This window comes from Blennius ocellaris (genome assembly GCF_963422515.1).
Source record: "Blennius ocellaris genome assembly, chromosome: 4".
Classification (NCBI taxonomy): Eukaryota; Metazoa; Chordata; class Actinopteri; order Blenniiformes; family Blenniidae; genus Blennius; species Blennius ocellaris.
Genome location: NC_137653.1, coordinates 5,013,934 through 5,032,211, shown reverse-complemented (window position 1 = coordinate 5,032,211; position 18,278 = coordinate 5,013,934). Strand labels below are relative to the sequence as shown.

The 18,278-nt window shown below is 41.6% G+C and overlaps 1 protein-coding gene across 1 annotated transcript; it reads left to right on the top strand.

The window, feature by feature from the left end:
* Positions 1-4,231: 4,231 nt before the first annotated feature.
* On the top strand, positions 4,232-18,266 carry atrip (ATR interacting protein). The gene is made up of 17 exons (XM_080495370.1): positions 4,232-4,359; positions 5,824-6,155; positions 7,769-7,845; positions 8,380-8,550; positions 8,639-8,751; positions 9,196-9,341; positions 9,456-9,551; positions 10,019-10,127; positions 12,040-12,204; positions 13,814-14,069; positions 14,168-14,257; positions 14,363-14,511; positions 14,862-14,998; positions 15,104-15,195; positions 15,635-15,721; positions 15,803-16,106; positions 17,906-18,266. Exons 2-17 carry the CDS (start codon positions 5,825-5,827, stop codon positions 17,968-17,970), a joined length of 2,388 nt encoding a protein of 795 aa, XP_080351496.1. The 5' UTR covers positions 4,232-4,359; position 5,824; the 3' UTR covers positions 17,971-18,266.
* The last annotated feature ends 12 nt before the right edge of the window (positions 18,267-18,278 follow it).

Below are 18,278 nucleotides of genomic sequence, written 5' to 3'. Positions count from 1 at the left end.
TATAATAAATGAATGGTAGAATGTGTGATCTCATTAAGCCTTAAAGCAAATCATTTGTGACACATGTAAGTCTGTACAGACCTTAAGGGGACAGCTTGTAATTAATGTCCAAGAAAATAGCAACTTCATGAATGTATTTTGCTTATCCAAAGCATTGTTTATGCAGCGAATGCAAAATGAACCACCTTCAACAGGAAAAGGAAAATACGTACGTTTATGTTTTGGGGCATGTGAATATTCTAGGAATCAAGAAGCAAGATGTCAATGCTGCTTAGATGTGGATGTCCAGAAACTGTCAAGAGGTGTCATTTTGAATATTACTCCTCTTTCTAACATTGCATCCCCTCCATTCTAAAAAAGAAAAATAAATATATATAAAAATGTCTATATATTTGCATATCCTATATATCAGAAGGGATCTGATGTAAAATGATCACACTTCATGCCCACTATGCCTCCTGGCTCTTCGCCTGGATACTGTATTTGTTAAAGGTGTGAATCTGACATCATAGCTATCCTGTTGGGAAATACTAAATTCTTCAGTGGGCACATTCATTGAAATTCTCACTTTATTTGAGGAATTTCAAATATAATGTTTGTTCCTTTTATGAATACCTCAATTTCAAAACCCAAGATTACATCCTATCTAATATTTTTAAAGTTCTGACCATACCCAGCCCTTCCTGGTGACTAACCAGGTCAAAATTTAGTAAATCAAGTCTCATATTGTCAGCCAGACGACAGTGCTACTTCACAGTGAATAATAAGGACTAAGTGACGAAGAAGACATGGCAAAATGTGTAATATTGAAAGAACCGAAGAAATGGTAATATAATAGAATAGAATTCAGCTGAAGCCCAAAGGAGCAAAGGGACTATCGCTCATGGTCACGTCATCAATTAATGCTTCAGCAGCAAGGTTGCAAAATCCACCAATCACAGACGCAGCCTGTGATTGGAAAGAAAACACTTGGTACGTCACGCTCTGTATATATTGTTCCTTCTTTGTACTGTAGAGCCAGCACATAAAGCACTTTCCATTAATGTCACATCTTCTAAATTAGTAATGAATCACATTACAGAATAGACTGAGTTTAAAAAAAAAACAAATGTTGTGTATGCATGACTGAAAAGAACAACTGTCCACAAATGAAGCCTGGCAGGCATAGCAACAGAGAATGTGTGCTGGGACCTAACAGGTTGTCAAGTACGCGTGATAGAAATCTCAGAGGGATGAGTTTATAATTCAAATTCACAGACTGAACTCAATGACTCCCAAGTTTAAAAAAAAAAAAAAAAAAAAAAAGGTTTAATCTGTCAATAAATATTACATCATGCAAGAACATGGTCTGCACCACAGTGGGAATACAGCTCACTCTTGGATTAGCTCTGCAGTCTGGCTGCCACCACAGTGCCTCCTGAGAGGAAGCTGCAGGACATGAAAGCCACAAATGTCTCAAATCTGCACGGGAAAAAAAAAAAAGAAAGATACAGCCATCTGTGGCAGCTACTCCTCTGCACACATGCATGTGGGCTTCATTTCATCTGATTTACTTTCACTGACCCTGCTCTGACTGTTTGGTTGCCATAGTAACCAACTAGCCTGCCAAATGTGTGTGTGTGTGTGTGTGTGTGTGTGTGTGTGTGTGTGTGTGTGTGTGTGTGTGTGTGTGTGTGTGTGTGTGTGTGTGTGTGTGTGTGTGTGTGTGTGTGTGTGTGTGTGTGTGTGCGCGCGCCAGTGTTTCTGCTGCTTTGTTAGTTCACTTAATTATATTTTTTTTCTGTTTAGACTTGAAGAGCTGAATCTGCAGAGGAGACCTGCGACAGTGCAGAGTACGAGTGTTACTGGTGATACTATGGTGGTGCAGATGTCAGTGAGGATCCTGTGTGCATGAGAGTATGTGTGTGTGTGTGTGTGTTTCTTTCGGCTGCTGTTGCTGATGGTGATGATGACGGGTGCATCTGGATTCCTGTCGCTGAGCTCTGCCATTTCTGTACTGAAGTACGGAGGCGGAGAGAGAGCATGTGTCAGAGTTGCGCACACACACAACACAAAACACACACACACACAACACACACACACACACACACGCTGTAGAGCCTCAGCTGCGACACACAGACCTGTCTGTGTCTATAAATGGAAAGCACACTTGCTGTTGCTGAGAAGCCACAAGAAGCCTCTATATGAGGAGAGTGTACATGCAGGATTTCATATGTGTGACCACCTGCCTTCAAAAAAGGAAATGGCAGCTAATACCACATTGCATATGAACATTGTCAGTGTTACAGGGGCATCATTTCACTTGTTAATTATCAATATTTTAAACATTTAAAGGTAAGGTGGTGTGGTTAAAGCTCTCAGCAGGAATGCTCCGGGTTTGGGCATGTAGGAGTTTATATGTTCTTGTGTTTTTATTTTTCTTTGGCTTTCTCCCACAGTCTGTAAAGATGCTTTTGAGGGTAATTGGTTAATAGGTGTACTTCTTTCCCTGTATTTGACCTGTGATGGACTGGAGGGTGTCTAGGGTGTACTCTATTGCTGCAGCTGGGTCAGATGGGATTGGTCCATAATGAAACATAAGATGGAGCGACGGACATTAAGGATAATTTTCCACTGGGGATGTCGGTTCATCAGCAGCTCACTTCTTCTCTTTTCAACTGCGTCTCCTGACTGTCCAGCCAACAAAATTCAGTGAGGCTTGATTTTTATGATGTGCTATATCTGCGTGCCTGAGGAAATTACGGACATTTGTTAAATCTCTCGGAAACACATTGCGACTGTACTGATTATTATATTCTCTTATGAGGAATATATATTTATAACAATGGTTTTCAGTGTTGTACAATTGAAATCCTTTTTCACATTTTTCCATGTGGGCTTTCCAAGGGCTTTATTTCAAATACTTGATCACGATCAGGATGGTTTTTTTTTAGCTGTGACTGTAAAATTATACAGGATCGTGTTCACCTGTGCTGGAGTGTGTTTGATGCCTCCGCATCACAGACAGGCTGTCATTTCGGCTCTGATGAGCTGTTGTTATTTATAGGACACTATACCTCTCTTGATCACTGTGATTTCTTTTAATTCTGCTTTTTTTAAATTTATATTTCACAGTTAATAAATCATTTGTCCCACTGAGTATGCGCAGTGTGAATATGATGTGGTAAGCATACTGATTCACAAAGATGTGTTTAAATAAAAAAAAATGTTTTAAAAGTGAACAAGAGAAGGCAAATGTTGGAGTTTGCCAATTGCTGTGACGTTCCCAGGTAACCATCAAATGAAAAGTCTTGCATTTCTAGGACTTATTATTTGAATATAGGTTATTGTTTTTATGGAAGTATTATGCAAGTGGATTTCACTGCCTTGTTAGCAATGAGAGGTGAGACAGAACAGACTTACAAATACTATGTTGTTATATTTATTGTATCGTGTTTTCTTCTCTTCAGTACTTTCACACCATGCATCTTGGATTCACTGCATTTTAACACAATATGTTTCTGTTTTGCTTGCATTTTTAAAACAATCTTATTCATCGAGATTTATTTTCAGATTATATTTCATAGGAATTGTCTTTTTTGTTTCCCTGCATGATTTCCCAACTTCAAGATTGATTTCAAGCAATATCAATAAACTTCAACTCCATTTTATAATGGAAATAATGCAAAGAAAACCACACTGTAAAACAGATAACAGTGTGAGCAGAACATATTTGGAGTTTTAATACATCTTCCTTTAGTGGCCTTGTTCATGTAGAATCAGTTCAGTTTTTGTCTTGAACCTCATATGTACTCTCCATACTTTTATATTTAAGTCAATTACAAGCTCTTATTTCATAGCTACACGTTCTTTTTTCATTCAATTGTCAATCCTTTTATTTCGTGAAAAAAATGTAGGCACTTTTCCCCTCTTTTGATGCTGTAGGTTTAATTTAAATGGGGCACTATTCCTTTAAAACAGGTTTTCTTTTTTCGCGAATGTTGTAGTTTGTCTCTACCGGGGAACCGTATCTGACAACGTGAGCAAATGGGCGATTCTGATTGGTCAAGCCGTGAGCGGTGGTTTGTGATTGGTTACATTATTGGCTGTACTGAAGCGGGCTTGAGCGACACTCTTCAACTTCATGCTGTTTATATGCTGATTAAACAACTTATTTACGCTTTTTCACCTTTTAATTCAAGTCACAGGAGACATGCGAGGGATGGCACCTTTCAGAAATCGCTGAAGTGTTTAAACGAAGTGTTTAGAGGACTTTAAAATTGTCGTGACTGCGAGAAAGATAACTCTTTAGGGGGGGATCGCGGCGAGCTGTTAGCATTGAGCTAACAGGCTTCAGGAGCGACGGCACAGAGACAGAAGGTAACACGGACACCTATTAACACTTAACACCCGTTCACCTATTCATCCATGTTTCTACAGATCACTGAACTGTGACTCAAGAGCCAGCCTTAATTGTCTAGAGAAATTGGATGGTTTATGTGTATACTGAATAGAATACAAGTCTGAAAGCGTGACGAAACATCTATTGATGCAACTGAAGGGCACTTATAAGCTGGTAAAGGAAATATTGGCTACTTTTATAATCAATGACAGTCACATGTCTTGAGATGACTTCAACAGTCCTGTCTTTTATTACCTGATTACAACTTTTTTCCATCGTTGAAAGATCTGAACTGCAACGATATTAGTGGTACACCTGTAATATTCTACTGATGCAGCATTGTCTGTGAGCTCCACTGAAAGAGATGATGCCTGCATGTGAGCAGATGTTATATCATACGTCATAGGCATTCAACCAATCCTCGAGCTTTACAGATGCTGACTTTAAGGTAAAAAGCTTAATATTACTTTTGGAGGACTGCTTACACTGCTCTTAATTTAGCTGATCACTGAAAAGTTAGACTCAGTTTATTTAAATGTGCTGTGGCCCAAAGAAAACAGCTGCATTGTTTGGTTTTTTTTATTGTGCACATTTTGCATCTTTTTTGCATGATGCAGCTTTTAACTCGCAGTTGTGTATTGTGCAGTAGACTTTGTTTAATAGACGGTGATTATAGAAGTGTACCTGAGCCCATTTACAGACTTTCACTGCAGAATCGCATCTGTTCTTTATGCACTGCCACTTTAGAGCACAACGATTAAAAAAAAAAAAGTATTTACAGCGACTTCTTCAGATTCTTTGTATTACATGTTGACATTGAGTACGGTTAATTGTGCGATGTCTTGCAAAATGCTTCTGGGTTGTTTTGTGTTTTAGAGGTTTTCTCAGCTTTTTTTAGGCTTCAGATTTAAGAGTGCATTCATGTAGTATATAAACTATACTGTGCGGTGTAATAAATTAAATAAGGTGTGCATGCTTTCTGAGTGTTTCATGTTACGTTTTAGCTTTTATTCGTAATGTTGCATGGATTCTGTGAGAATATGAACAGTGTGTGTCCTGCACTCTTCTGTTGTGAAGCCGAAGTCCAGTCATCCCTCAGACGTGAGCTGCAGAAATATGTGGGAGGCTATTTGGAAGTCCTCACTTTTGTGCAGAGCACTTCTCACTTTTAAAAATACCAGCGAAGTTATGTAATTCCCACGTTTTTACCACATACGAAAAGGCTCCAAGTTTGGTCTTAAATGGTAGGGTTTATATTTAGGATTTGTCTCACTCCAGAAAATAGCTTCAAGGTGATAATAACTTCAAAGTTAATTATGACAGATTGTCAGATATTCTGACTACGTGTACAACTTGTTAAATAACCGGCAAATTCTCCCAACAGCATTGTGAACTTGCAGTTGTTAAGTTAAGTTGTTGCTTGTACTCTTCCTCCTCTTCAGCATGAACTGTCCTCCGCCGAAACGCCTTCGTGGCCTCAACCAGGATGCGGTGGCCGCCTTCGATGACCCATTCGGAGACGACGAGGACTTCACTCAGGACGATTTGGATGAAATCGACATCATTGCCTCACAGGCCATCACCTCGACTTCAGCGGGCTCTGGGATGGGGTCTGACGCGGGAAGCAAGGCGACGGAGGCAAGCCGTTTGTCAACCAGGTCGACGGTGGCGGCGCAAAACAAGCCTCTGAGCAGATCGACTGCGTTTCAGAGCAAAGCGAACACGTTCGGGGTCAACAGAGGGAATGCTGGGACATCGAGCAGGACGCCTCTTGGTGAGTCCAGGACGGAAAGCGTTTATTTTTTGATCAGTGTCATTCAGTTGGGTTTGATTTTCCAAGACGCCATCGACGAGCTTTGTTTTCTGTTCAGAAAACAAACTGTTTCCCTCAGGTGGAGCAGTGCAACAGTCTCTCTGGGAAAAAAAACAAACAAAACATATGTAGTTTTATCTCCTCGGTCCAAAACTGCCAATGTAAATTCCATCTCATCTATTCCTGTTATTGTCTCTCTCATATTAAGAGAATTACAGCATTTTTGGCTCTTCTTCTGGCGCAGTCTGTTCCTGTGTGAGTGAGCACGAGCCAAGTTTGGCTTTGGAAGTGTAAAATTCAGTCGGCGCAGACAACAGTGTTATCCAACAGTAGTGACTAATGGAGATGATAGATTTACACTGCAACATTCCGGTTCAGCCTCTAATGCTGGAACGTTTCACTTTGACCACATCAAGATTTTAATAATAACCTTGCTAAGCATGCGGGCCTCCAGTTAAGTTAAGTCTGGTTGGGTTAAGCTTTTAACGTCAAAGTAATTGTCTTAAGTCGAGTATTGAGTGTGGTTGAAAGCATTGTGGTGGATTTAATATAAGTACTGCAATTTGTCACTTGACACACCTGGAACCTGGAACCAGTATTCAAATTATTTGTGCAAATAGACTGACCAGTCGTCTCATAACCATGCTACCGGATATTGGGTTTAGGTGCCAAATGCATATCTTGTCTTCAAATCTGACATGTAAACGTATGAAGAATGTAAGAATTGTAAAGTTTTGAGAGAGTTTGACGTGAGATAAACGGTCATTGCTGTTCCTCTGGGTCAGAGAGCCTCTGAAATAGCAGCTCTTGTAGTGCGTTCCATGTCTGTGGTGGTCAGTATTAATACAGAATCATGCAAGAAAGAAAAAAGCAGTAAATGTCCTAACATTCTCCTCATGGACCGGTTACATCTGCACTGAGTACCTCTCAGTTCCTATCTATCTACACTATGTGTCTTTTACTCTATTTTTAGAGGATTTCTTTTTTTTTTTTTACTGGATTGTTTATTCTTTTTATTTTTACTTATTCTATTTTCTTGCGCTCTTTTTTACTCCTGTTTAGATTTACATATGTTTACATATTTTGTATTATTTCATTTTATAATTCTGCACCTTCTTACCGTGAGCTGTTGCAAGGTTGTGTTTCCCCCTGGGGAGGAATAAAGCTCTACTTTACTTTACTTTACTTTACTTTACTTTACTTTACTTTACTTTACTTTACTTTACTTTAAGCTAGTCAACAGGTTCAAAGATGGCGTGGGTGCATTAATTGGAAAAAGAAACGATACCGGAGTAGTTTGATCCAACAGACGAGAAACTGCTGCCCAATTGGATTTGATTGAAAAAATTTATTTCAATTTCTTTTTTATGTTATTAATGGCCAGGTGTGTGCACATTGCTTATCTGTGGAACAGGCAGCATGAAGGTTGGTTTTTTTTTGTGAATTTCTACCAGAAGCCCTTCAGTCCTACCACCCATATGGGTTTTACTTTGAAACGTACCACCAAAAATATGAGTGTATTTCACTTTGGTGTACTATTTTAAAAGTACTGTGTTTATTTGTTTGTTTATCAGAGTGTAACAGGCCGCAGCCGTACGGAGGAGAGTCCTGCAGTGCGCTGGAGGCTCAGCATGCTGAGCTGAAGAGGAAGGTGAGACTCAAGTTTTACTGTGGAAATCGTTCTGGAGCACAACATCCACGGCTGAGATACCGAATGTTGACGAACAGGCATTCTTCATACTCCCACAATATAACCCGGAGCGAATGTAAAATCGGCATTAACCTTTTTTTTTTTTAACTTGTAGAACTAGACCCGAGTACCAACAAAACAAATCCAGGTATGCAGGAGAGAATATGCAAACTCCATCCAGGCCTCAGACCACTGCACCTTAGTGGGTTTAATGGATTGAGGTTTTTTTTTTAAATTATTATACATTGCCCAACTTGCCCAAGTCTTTATTTAATAAAAAAAAAAAAATTTATTCAGCTGTAAAATCTGGACATTTTGCATTAAAACTAATTAAAATGCTTGTTTTTTTTGTAGCTGCGCTAATTGGTTTTTACATTTCCCAAAAATCCCAATCTGTTTGTAGTTTGGTGATCAAATTGTCTTTTACAATAGAGAATTGTGGTTCAATATGAGATCTGAGTGTTGTTTTTTTTTGTTTTTTCTTCCTGTTTTTAGCTGAAGGAGGTTGAGGAAGAGATTGTGTTGAAAAGCGGTGAGATTCGAGTCCTGAGGGACTCTTTGAAGGCCGCTCAGCAGGAGAAGGAGGCTCAGAGGCAAAACCAGGTCCTGCTGGATGCTCAGAGGCAGAAAGAGCAGAGCGACAAAGAGAAGGCGCTCAGCAAGAAGGTGGGGAACGAGGAGAACGAAAGCCTTTTTTCCACGCACGGCCTCGGCGATCCCCGGGAGTCACGCTCGCATGTCGTTTTGCACGCAGGTTCAGTCTCTGCAGTCCGAGCTGCAGTTCAAAGAAGCGGAGATCAACGAGATGAAGACCAAACTGCACAATTCAGACAGGAACAAAGTGGGCTCTCCTCCGGCCAGGAGCAGGTCTGTCCTCTTCAGCTTCACCATCATGTTTGATAGTCGGGGGGGGAAAATGTCTTTTTCTTGTTGGAGGAAACTGAACTTGGCTTTGTTGAAGACACAACTCTGGCCTCAGTAAACTGATCAGTCCGACTGAGCCCTCATTCATCTGTTATACCTGCTATATCAAGGTCAGGGTCACAGGAGGAGACCCCTCCTTTACCCTCGTCTATAATCTTTATTTCTATACCATTGGTTTTATTTGTGCTGACCTCTAATTTTCATCAATGCAATATATTTTACGTGTTTTGTGTAATTTCACTATCAAAGTCCAGGTGATTTCTTCGCTTAGTCTTCAGCTGTGATTTCCTGAATCAACTGAAAAGATTTGTAAAAGTGTGTTTCACACGAAATGATGGAACGATCTGCTCATTTGTAAACAGATCGTTTGGTTTTCTCCTCCCTTAGCCTGAGGATCATGACGTGTCTTGCCCCGAAGCACGACGGGAGTGGCAGTAGCTCCTCCTCTCCAATTGGAAATGGGTTCATCACCAAGGAGGTGTTTGGGGCTCAGGTTTCCTCCAGAACAACTCCAGTAAAGGCAAAAAGAAGCGGTGCGTCACTTTAGAACGGCTGTGAAACTAGATTGTTCGATTATTTACTCGATCGCTTAAATCTCCATTCTTGTGTTCACGTTGTACATAGTCTTGTGTTTTGCGTTTTCGCAGATCGCGGATCGTCCGGCAGCAGATCTGTTACCAGAGCAGAGGCGTCTCGTCCAGACCCCTTTCAGTCTGTCAGACCTGCTCACCCACAGCACCGAGGTCAGTCACTCTGCAGCACCGCCTGACACAAGCTTTCCAAACTTTAAGCCACCGAACAATACTCACAGCTTTAGACGGTTAACGGTAATTAAATAAAATGTTCCTCTTTAAACTAATGCTTCTAGTATTTAGCAATATGGCATCATAACGGTATGATAATTTATGGTTTTAATAGCTATTTATTGTTTATTAACTTTATCCAAAATAAGATTATATAAAATATAAAGTATGTTGGGCTTTAAAATGTCCACAATGTCTCTGATTCTGGGTTTGGTGATGTAATAAGATAAATTGGGTGTGTCCCTGAATACAACAACAACAACCATCAGTTTTGAAGTACACATGCACATGCAGACAGACTCACATATTTTCATATTCATCTTTTCACTGCACCTTGTGAGCTCGAGCCGAATGTGGCGTCGGGTTATAAAAAGTGATTTTCATTGAGCGGGGTGTTTATTCTTTAGGCGGCGTCCTGCTGGGCTTGTTGCTGCAGCAGCCTCTGTCTCCCAGCAGCCTCGGCCTCTCACATCTCCTGTCTATGAGTCTGACTGACATCAACCTGAAAACATCCAGGTAAAGAAAAAAAAAAAAAAAAAAATCTTCCTGTAACCATGGCAACATTGACAATGAAGCATAGTTCAATACAGTAAATCTCTCAATCGACAGGATAGAATTAAAAAAAAAAAAAAAAAAACTGCAAAGGTTCAGCTGAGCAAGATGTTTGAACCCCACTGGGGTCAAACAAATCATGGAACGTCTTGATTTAAAATATTGTCGATGATGTGTATTTGGATCTGAGCTTCGGTTAATCTTATGTGCAAACATGACTGGTTTTCTTTTGTTTTGTGTAAAAATAAGCAAGCGAGTCGCTTATAGAGTAGTCGGTGATCGTATTGCTTCGAATATGAGACTCCTTTTTACATATTTGGAGGGGTGGGGGGGGGGGGGGGGGGGATCTGCAGAGACGGAATCTTTTTCGGAGCAGTTTTGTGCTCCAGGACAACATGTGGAGGAAGTTTTCTTCTCCCGGTGAGACTCTGTTCTTTCCAACCAAGCTTCACTAACAATGATTTGTTCACAATGACAGATGTTGAGGTGGGGGGAAAATAAAACTGCGTGTCTGAATTAGATGGTCTGTGTGTCTTTTTCCTCAGACTTGATGACGTAAGGCTGAAAAGACGGCAGCTTCTTGGTGTCGTCCGCGTTCAGGCTTAGCTACAGTTGTTCCTCAGCCCATTACATGAATCTTTTCCACCGACCCCAGATTGCCTTTAACCTCGCTATCAGAATATCATGTTGTGCTCTTCGGAGACTTCCCGCACCTCAAGCTGAATAACAGCCCTTCTTTCTGTCTTGAAGTCTCTCTGTCAGTCATCATTCCCTCTACTTCTATGTGGGTAAACCACTTTGAGGACCGCGGTGCCATTCTCCCTGACTCTTTGTGCTCTTCAGACTCTTTGTGCTCAGTCACTGCAGATTTTTAGCCGCTTGACGGTTCTTGTAAGTCTCGGTTACATTGAGCGCCATCAGATTGAAATGACTGTCATCACAGCGTCACGTTATGTTTATTGGCGAAGAAGAGCTCTTCTGTCAGACCCGCTTCCCAGAATAAAACCTCGACTCATGTTCGAACCAATAATGGTATAATGATAGTTACATCCACATAAATGTCAATTAACCTCTTTTATCAAATCAAGGGATATATTATCCTTTCCTACTACCGCTTAAGGTGAAGGCATTTGGACTATCGGCTTCAAAATCGTAGAGGTTTGAGAGATTCGGTCTCAAATGCTCTACCTTGACCTTTGTTTGGAGGCTTGAGCTCGAAATGGAAAAAAGGTTTCTGAATACGACAACATCCAAAGAGCTGCAGCTTGTCTTTACCATACTGCTATAAGTAATCCATTTAAGAACAGTGTTGCCTTCGTCTTCATGTGGTCGCAGTATTTAGCAACTATATACAGCAAAACATGGGATTTGGTTCATGACTTGATGTGTTGCAGCACTTGTTTGTCAGTAACTGCTGCTGAGACCGCATTTACTGGTACTTTACATGTATTGTGACACTTTAGTCTCAATCAGTGGATTTCCTCTTTACTGCTGTAGCCATTCTTTCGCTTACTAATATACACAAATAAGGAAACGCACTGAAGCCTGTATATTGTAGTGACACACATTTAAAATACCTTAAAATAGCATTGTTGAGATTTGATATTTTCTTCACTTTCAAAGCAACAAAGTATTTTTTTTAATTCAAAGTAAAAAACTTAAGTTGCTTTTAGTATTTTCTGAAGTATTACACAAACTCGTATTCTTTATTTATGCAAGGAGTCTAGAAACGATGCTACCTCATCTCCAAAAAAGACTCTTATTTTCCCACCTCTTTCTTTCTTCCCCTCAAACGAAAGTAGTAGCAGTGGTTTCACGATCAATTCTAAGAGCTCCGTCAGAAAAAGTGATGTTTTTTTTTTATGTGTCGTTACAGTCGACTCTCGCCTGGTTTTCTGCTTCGCTCAGATGCGACCGCCGGCGTCACCGGAGCTCCCAAAGCGGCTCTGAGTCCGGTCCAGAGTCTGGCTGTAACTGGACTCAACATGCTGAGTCAGAACCAGCCAGCAGCTGCGCCCAGCAGCAGCAGCAGCAATAACAGGTATTTGATCAATTCGCTCCACTCAAACTACCAATCCTGTGGACTCTAGTGACATCTCCTGGCCAGCTGGTGTAATGGCATCTCAAGTGTGTCTCAAAATATTAAAGCAGGGGTGTCAAACTCATTTTAGTTGAGGGGCCACATCCAACCTAATCTGACCTCTGGAGGGCCCAACAAGTCAACATATTAACATATTAAACTGCAGATATAGACAAATGCAAAGTCTTTCCTTCTTTTGATCCTTTTGTAACTGCAAGGATTTGCCGGTCTATTCTGAAATATACATATTAAAGGAATATGTATTAAAGGATATTATTATATTTGCAAAAAAAAAAAAGCCCTCAGTCACCTGTATCTGGATATCATATTTTTATTCAGGATTAAAACAATTTGTCATCATCTGGAAAAAATTTTGAGTTTACGTGTCTAAAGTATCATTTCACATAAGTTGGGCTCCTTTATTGTGAAATGTGTTGCGTTATGTGACCTCCACAGATGCATTAATGTCGGGGGTCAAATTCTGACCAAGGGCATTTTTGCCAATCTCGTGTTTTTAGATCAGCCTCTGTCAGTTTTCATATTCATACTTTAAAAACAATTTTTTTTTAAATCACATGGCGGGCCGGATTAGATCCTCTGGCGGGCCGGTTCTGGCCCCCGGGCCGCATGTTTGACACCCCTGTATTAAAGACTCGTCAAAATCGAAATTGTTTTATCAGTTATTTATGCACTCGCCTTGAGTTTTAGTGATGCCATGTTAGAACTGTTTCTAGGACATTGATAAATGAGGTGGTTTAAGCATTTTATAGTTTGTGTTTTTTACTCAATGACAAAATAAGACTTGCCTTACTGCTGTAAGGCAAGTCTATCAACTTTCTATCAACTATGTGCTCACGAAGTTGAATTTATTTCCAGGAAATAAAACCATTAAAACCATTCCTGCAGCGCTCTCACATGAGCACATATAACTGAAAACATTTTATTTCTGATTCAAACAGGCTAAAATTCCTTGTAACATTTGATGATCTACTAACTTCAGCTGAATTTAATGAATTAATCTGTTTTTAAACTGGCCCACACAAGGCTGACAGTTCAGCTCCAAAACAATAACACATGGGACACACTGAGGGGGAAACAGGATTTTCTTTATAATTTGCTTTTTTTTTTTTTTTTTTTACATAAATATTAGTTATGAGGTCTTTTTTATATATATAATGTCCTTTCATTTGCAGTCTTTGCTTTTCCTTGTTGACGCTAACAAATCTTCCACACAAACAAAACAACATAAATGCTTTAGAGAATAAATCACTAAAAACTGTAGGGCAGTTAATATTGCTGTTGAAGGTAAGATTTATTTTTTTAGGGATACTTTTATCACTTTTGGCGCCACTGCTGCTCCAGTGCATCTTGTTTGTTGTAATGGCTGCGGGTGATATGTGTTTATATTGCGTATATGCACAAATTATTGCATTTTTCATGAGACAATTTGATTGAATAAAAACTGTGGCCCTCACTTGCTTTTCCCTGTTTGACACATCAGCGAGGACCTGATTGTTGCAACCACTGATATATTGTCTGGAATGACTCTTCTTTTTTTTTTTTTTCCCAGGTCGTGTCCGGGAGCCGTGCTCCTCCTCCCTCTCTTGGACCTCCACCTCTCCCGGCTCTGTCGGGCCCTGGACTCTGCTGACGGCGGCGGTGGCGGCGGCTCAGACTCATCCGCCGACGGCTCAATCCCAGCAGGCCGTGCTGCTTCAGCTGGGATCAGACGACCCGGGGAGGCTTGTTTGCCCGGCTTCAGCAGGGAGGAGACGGGCCTCGCCGCTCTGAGGCTCCTCTATCTGCTGCTGGCTCACAGTGACGAGGTGAAGGCTTGTGGATGTTATTCGAATTGCTCTCGTCACTGTTCGGGTGATTTTTTCTTGTTTTTCACCTTTGACCTTTTATCTGATCTGCACCTCAGGTGGTGGAAGCGGTGCTGTCAAACAAGAGTGATGCAGCTAACAAGGAACAGACAGAAAAACAACACAGAGCGTCATCAAATACAATACCTGTGAGGGTTGTTTTTTTTTGTTTTTTTATAAAGTCATTAGTATTATTTGTCATTTACATTGAGTGGGTTTATTAAAATTCTCTCTCTCTGTGGTCTTCGGTTGAGTGTTTGGCTTCAGGTGTTGGCGTCGGCTCCCAGAATGCCTTGCTGCAGTCGTTGCTGCGGCTGTGTGACGCGGGGGAGGAGGTCGCCATCAACGCTGTGCGCACGCTGTGTGTTCTCACAGAAAGGACGCCGCAAACACACGCTGACAGGTGCGCGCCGGGATATCGCCCATTTTGAAATGTTACTCATGTGACTCATTCAGTGCAAATTAACTTTCTGAGAAATGATCACCACAATCATAATTTGATTTGATTTCTTTTTTTTTCCCCTTCTTCAAACGGGTCTAAAATTGCATTTCGTGTTCTGTGAATCTTTCATTTCAAATTGTTTGATTTGTGAATTTGGACACAATTGCTTGGCTTTTGTTCATCTTATAATCTTATATACACACGCACACACACACACACTGTATGTGTGGTTTTATTGCATTGTATTTGAAATGCTGATCTCCTCCGTGGAGATCCCAGCTGAGCTGACGTCCTCTGTCCGTCTCTCACAGGTTGCAGTGTGTTTTGCAGAGGGTGTGTGTGTGTGTGTCAGCGGAGAGCCGGCTGCAGATGGTTGTGGAGTGTGTCGGCGTCCTCGCGTCGACGTGCGACCACCAAGCGCTGGCCAGGCAGCTCTGCTCTCGGCACGGTAAGGCGGTCCATGCCACTACAGCAGAGTTGGTACTTCTTTATGTGTTTATACAGCTGAACGTCAGCATTTAATTTAGTTTTTTTTTTTTTTTATTATTATTAGACCCTTGTATTTTCCTGAAGTTGCTCCAGGTCATCCGGACCAGACCGGAGAACAGGGCAACGCACACAGACTGCGTTCTGCTGGATCTGAAGGTACTCTGCTTTCCTTAAAGCCCAAAAGCATGTAATTGAGGATCTCGATCTCGATCTCGATCTCGATCTCTCTCTCTCTCTCTCTCTCTCTCTCTCTCTCTCTCTCTCTCTCTCTCTCTCTCTCTCGCTCTCTCGCACACACATACACACGACCTCCATTGTCCTCGTTGTCAGGATTATTACCTGTCGAACACCTGTGCTGCTGTGACGCTGAAGCTTTGACAAGTGTGTGTGTGTGTGTGTGTGCGCGCTCTCTCTCTCTCGCTCTCGCTCTCTCAGCAAGTTGTAAAAACATGGCGGACCTTAAACAAGCTAACTGAGGGGGTCATCAGGGTTTTTAAAGCAAGACTTACTGTAATTGCAGAATTAATAATCAGTCTTGACTTCTAATGGAACAACTCCGTGGCTTTGGTTTTTTTTGGTTTTTGTTTGGTCTCAGGTGGTGCGCTTGTTGAGCAGACTGATGACTCAGAGAGCAGAGGCCTGGACCTCCAGCCTACCGAGCGACTGTCCCTGTAACACGGAGGTAGATTCCCCCCCCGACCCTCGTCGTCTCTGCTCAAACTGACACCGACCTTCATATTTGACCCAGTTGTTTCCGTCCCAGCTGGTCCAGACGGTGGTGATCGTTTTCCACCGCCAGTGGCTGGAGGTCCGTGGATCCGAGGGTCCAGTAGACCTGGCCTCTTGTCTTCCTTCGGCCTCGACGCCGCGCCCGGCCTCCCCCGCGCCGTGGTGGCGCGGCGCGGCGGCGTCTCTGCTCAGAGAGTGTTTGCTGCTGCTGCACTGGCTGCTGCTGCACCACGGCGGCTTCTCGGAGAGCTGCAGGCCGCTGCTGCACATGTACGACCAGGTGATCCCCGCGGTGCGAGACACGCTGAGGAAGATCCCCGAGCTGAGCGAGAGTGAGGGTACGTACACACACACACACACACACACACACACACACACACACACACACACGCACACACATTTACTCCATCAGCTCCATCTCTTGCGAACTGTAGCCTGACCATCAAATGAATGTGTGCAACACATAATTGGAAAAAAAATAATTATAGAAAGACAAAATTTCAATCACATATTCGTTCTCCTTTCAGGTAATAATTGATTCAAAGGCGATCCAAACTAAACTTTCCAGTTTTATTTCCCACTGCAACATTACCCCCCCCCCCCCCCCCCCCCCCCCCCCCATCACCTCTATAGAAAAACAAGTTCACGCTCCAGTCAATGTTGTGTGGGCTGAAGACCATCCTGTAACAGCAGAGGTGGAATATCTTATGGATCTGCTGTGTGTGCGCACATAAAGCCGCAGCTTTTTATATCCCAAACACCACCTGGTGACGCTTCAAGTCTCCTGTGAAATTCTGTCCCCAGCTTGATTGCGCTGTCGGCGTTGCGCCTCACACTCCCTGAAACGAGGTCCGAGTTACGTGTTCTTTACACGTATCCATTAAATGATGAACGTGGTTTGCACGTCGTGCAGATTTGAGCAAAGGCACGCTGCTGTCGGGGGGCAGAACGCACAACATTGAAGCTGCATGTGCGTCTGCTAACCGGGTTGCATCATTAGATATTGCGTCATTGCGGCACAATTAACAGTTATTGTTGGGATACGAGACGAAAACTGGACAAATGTGTTCATGGAGTCGGAGGAATGTTTACGTCTGAACACGCAACCTCAGGCGAACTTTTCAAGAAGAGTTGGTTTTGCTATTTTCTTTGAATCTCTCCATGTTATTTCTTCACACACACACACACCTCTGTTTCGACGTGACTAACTGTCACCTCTCCCGCCAATGATTCGTCACCAATTACTAAAATTAGTGGCGTTTTTTTTTTCCATTAACAGATAACAGTCTTCTGTTTATACTCTTTATTGTGTAAAAAAAAAATAAAAATTGGTTTCTACCACTTTGACTTTTTAAGTAAAAACTAATTATTCTTTTTCTTCAATAAGTGCTTATCTTACATGAGTGAGGCCCAGAAGGGCCCGACCTCCAAAAGAGTAGAAGGTTTTTATAGGTTTTAAAAATCCTGCATTTAACTCATTTATGTCACAAAGCTATACTAAGTTCATTTATTTAAAAACAAACAAACATACTAATTCAAATAGGGCAGCAAATGACAATTATTTTAATTATTGGCAAATCTGTCAGGTTTTTTTTTCCTCAATTAATTCCTAACTGATCAGAGGTTTGGTCTGTAAAATAGCAGAAAAATAGTAAAGAATATTGATCACTGTTTTCCAACGTAAAATTGATGTCCTCAAATGTCTTACAGTCAAAATATATAGACATTGCATTAGCGGTCATAAATGGACCAATGAAACCAGAAAAGATTCAGATTTAAGAAGCTGAAATCTTCCATTTTTTTTGTAATTGTCCAGGGTGTGGGTGGGTGTGTGTGGGGGTCACCCAGGTTTAACATCGTAAAGATTTGGGTGTGTGGAGGAAAAAGGTTATTTTGATGTTGTTCTGATTGGATTATGAAAAATGCTGATGATAAAAAAAAAATGTACACATACATGCTTGGATTATTTCAACACTGTTTTACATGAAGTATGTGGGGGGAAAAGCATGGCGATGCGCAGCTCTCTTATCACATGATGGTTGACGTCCTGATATGAGAGAAATGCAATGACTTCACATGATCAGCACGGAGGAGAAACGCCACTCGGTTTAGGTTAACGTGTGTGTTCCCGTGTCAGAGCTGGCGCTGGAGGAGATCTGTCGCTCAGACGGAGACGACATGGACGTGGACGCCAGCGCCTGATTGCAGCGAGACCTTTTCGACGGCTCGTCGGATCATTCCGATAAGATGAAGATACGACGCGGACCGTTTTGTCATCGGGACTTTATTTTCATGTTTTATGTTTTCTTTTCTTTTGTCCTTTTCACTGCCTCGCTTCACCACTGCAGTGGATTTCAGATCCATTTGTCCTTCACACCTTCCATGTATTATAGAAATTGCATATTGCCGCTTTTCTGTTTATTCACACAATCACTCCCAAGCTACAGTTGTTTGGAAGAAATGTTAGCATATTGAATTCATAGGAAAAATATTTGATTTTTTTTTTTTTA

Bases quoted from the DNA above. Each gene is read 5' to 3' on its own strand.
- atrip (XM_080495370.1), top strand. From the start codon at position 5,825: ATGAACTGTCCTCCGCCGAAACGCCTTCGTGGCCTCAACCAGGATGCG. The intron at 8,752-9,195 runs GTCTGTCCTCTT...CTCCTCCCTTAG, and splicing joins TCTCCTCCGGCCAGGAGCAG to CCTGAGGATCATGACGTGTC. The intron at 16,107-17,905 runs GTACGTACACAC...TTCCCGTGTCAG, and splicing joins CGAGCTGAGCGAGAGTGAGG to AGCTGGCGCTGGAGGAGATC.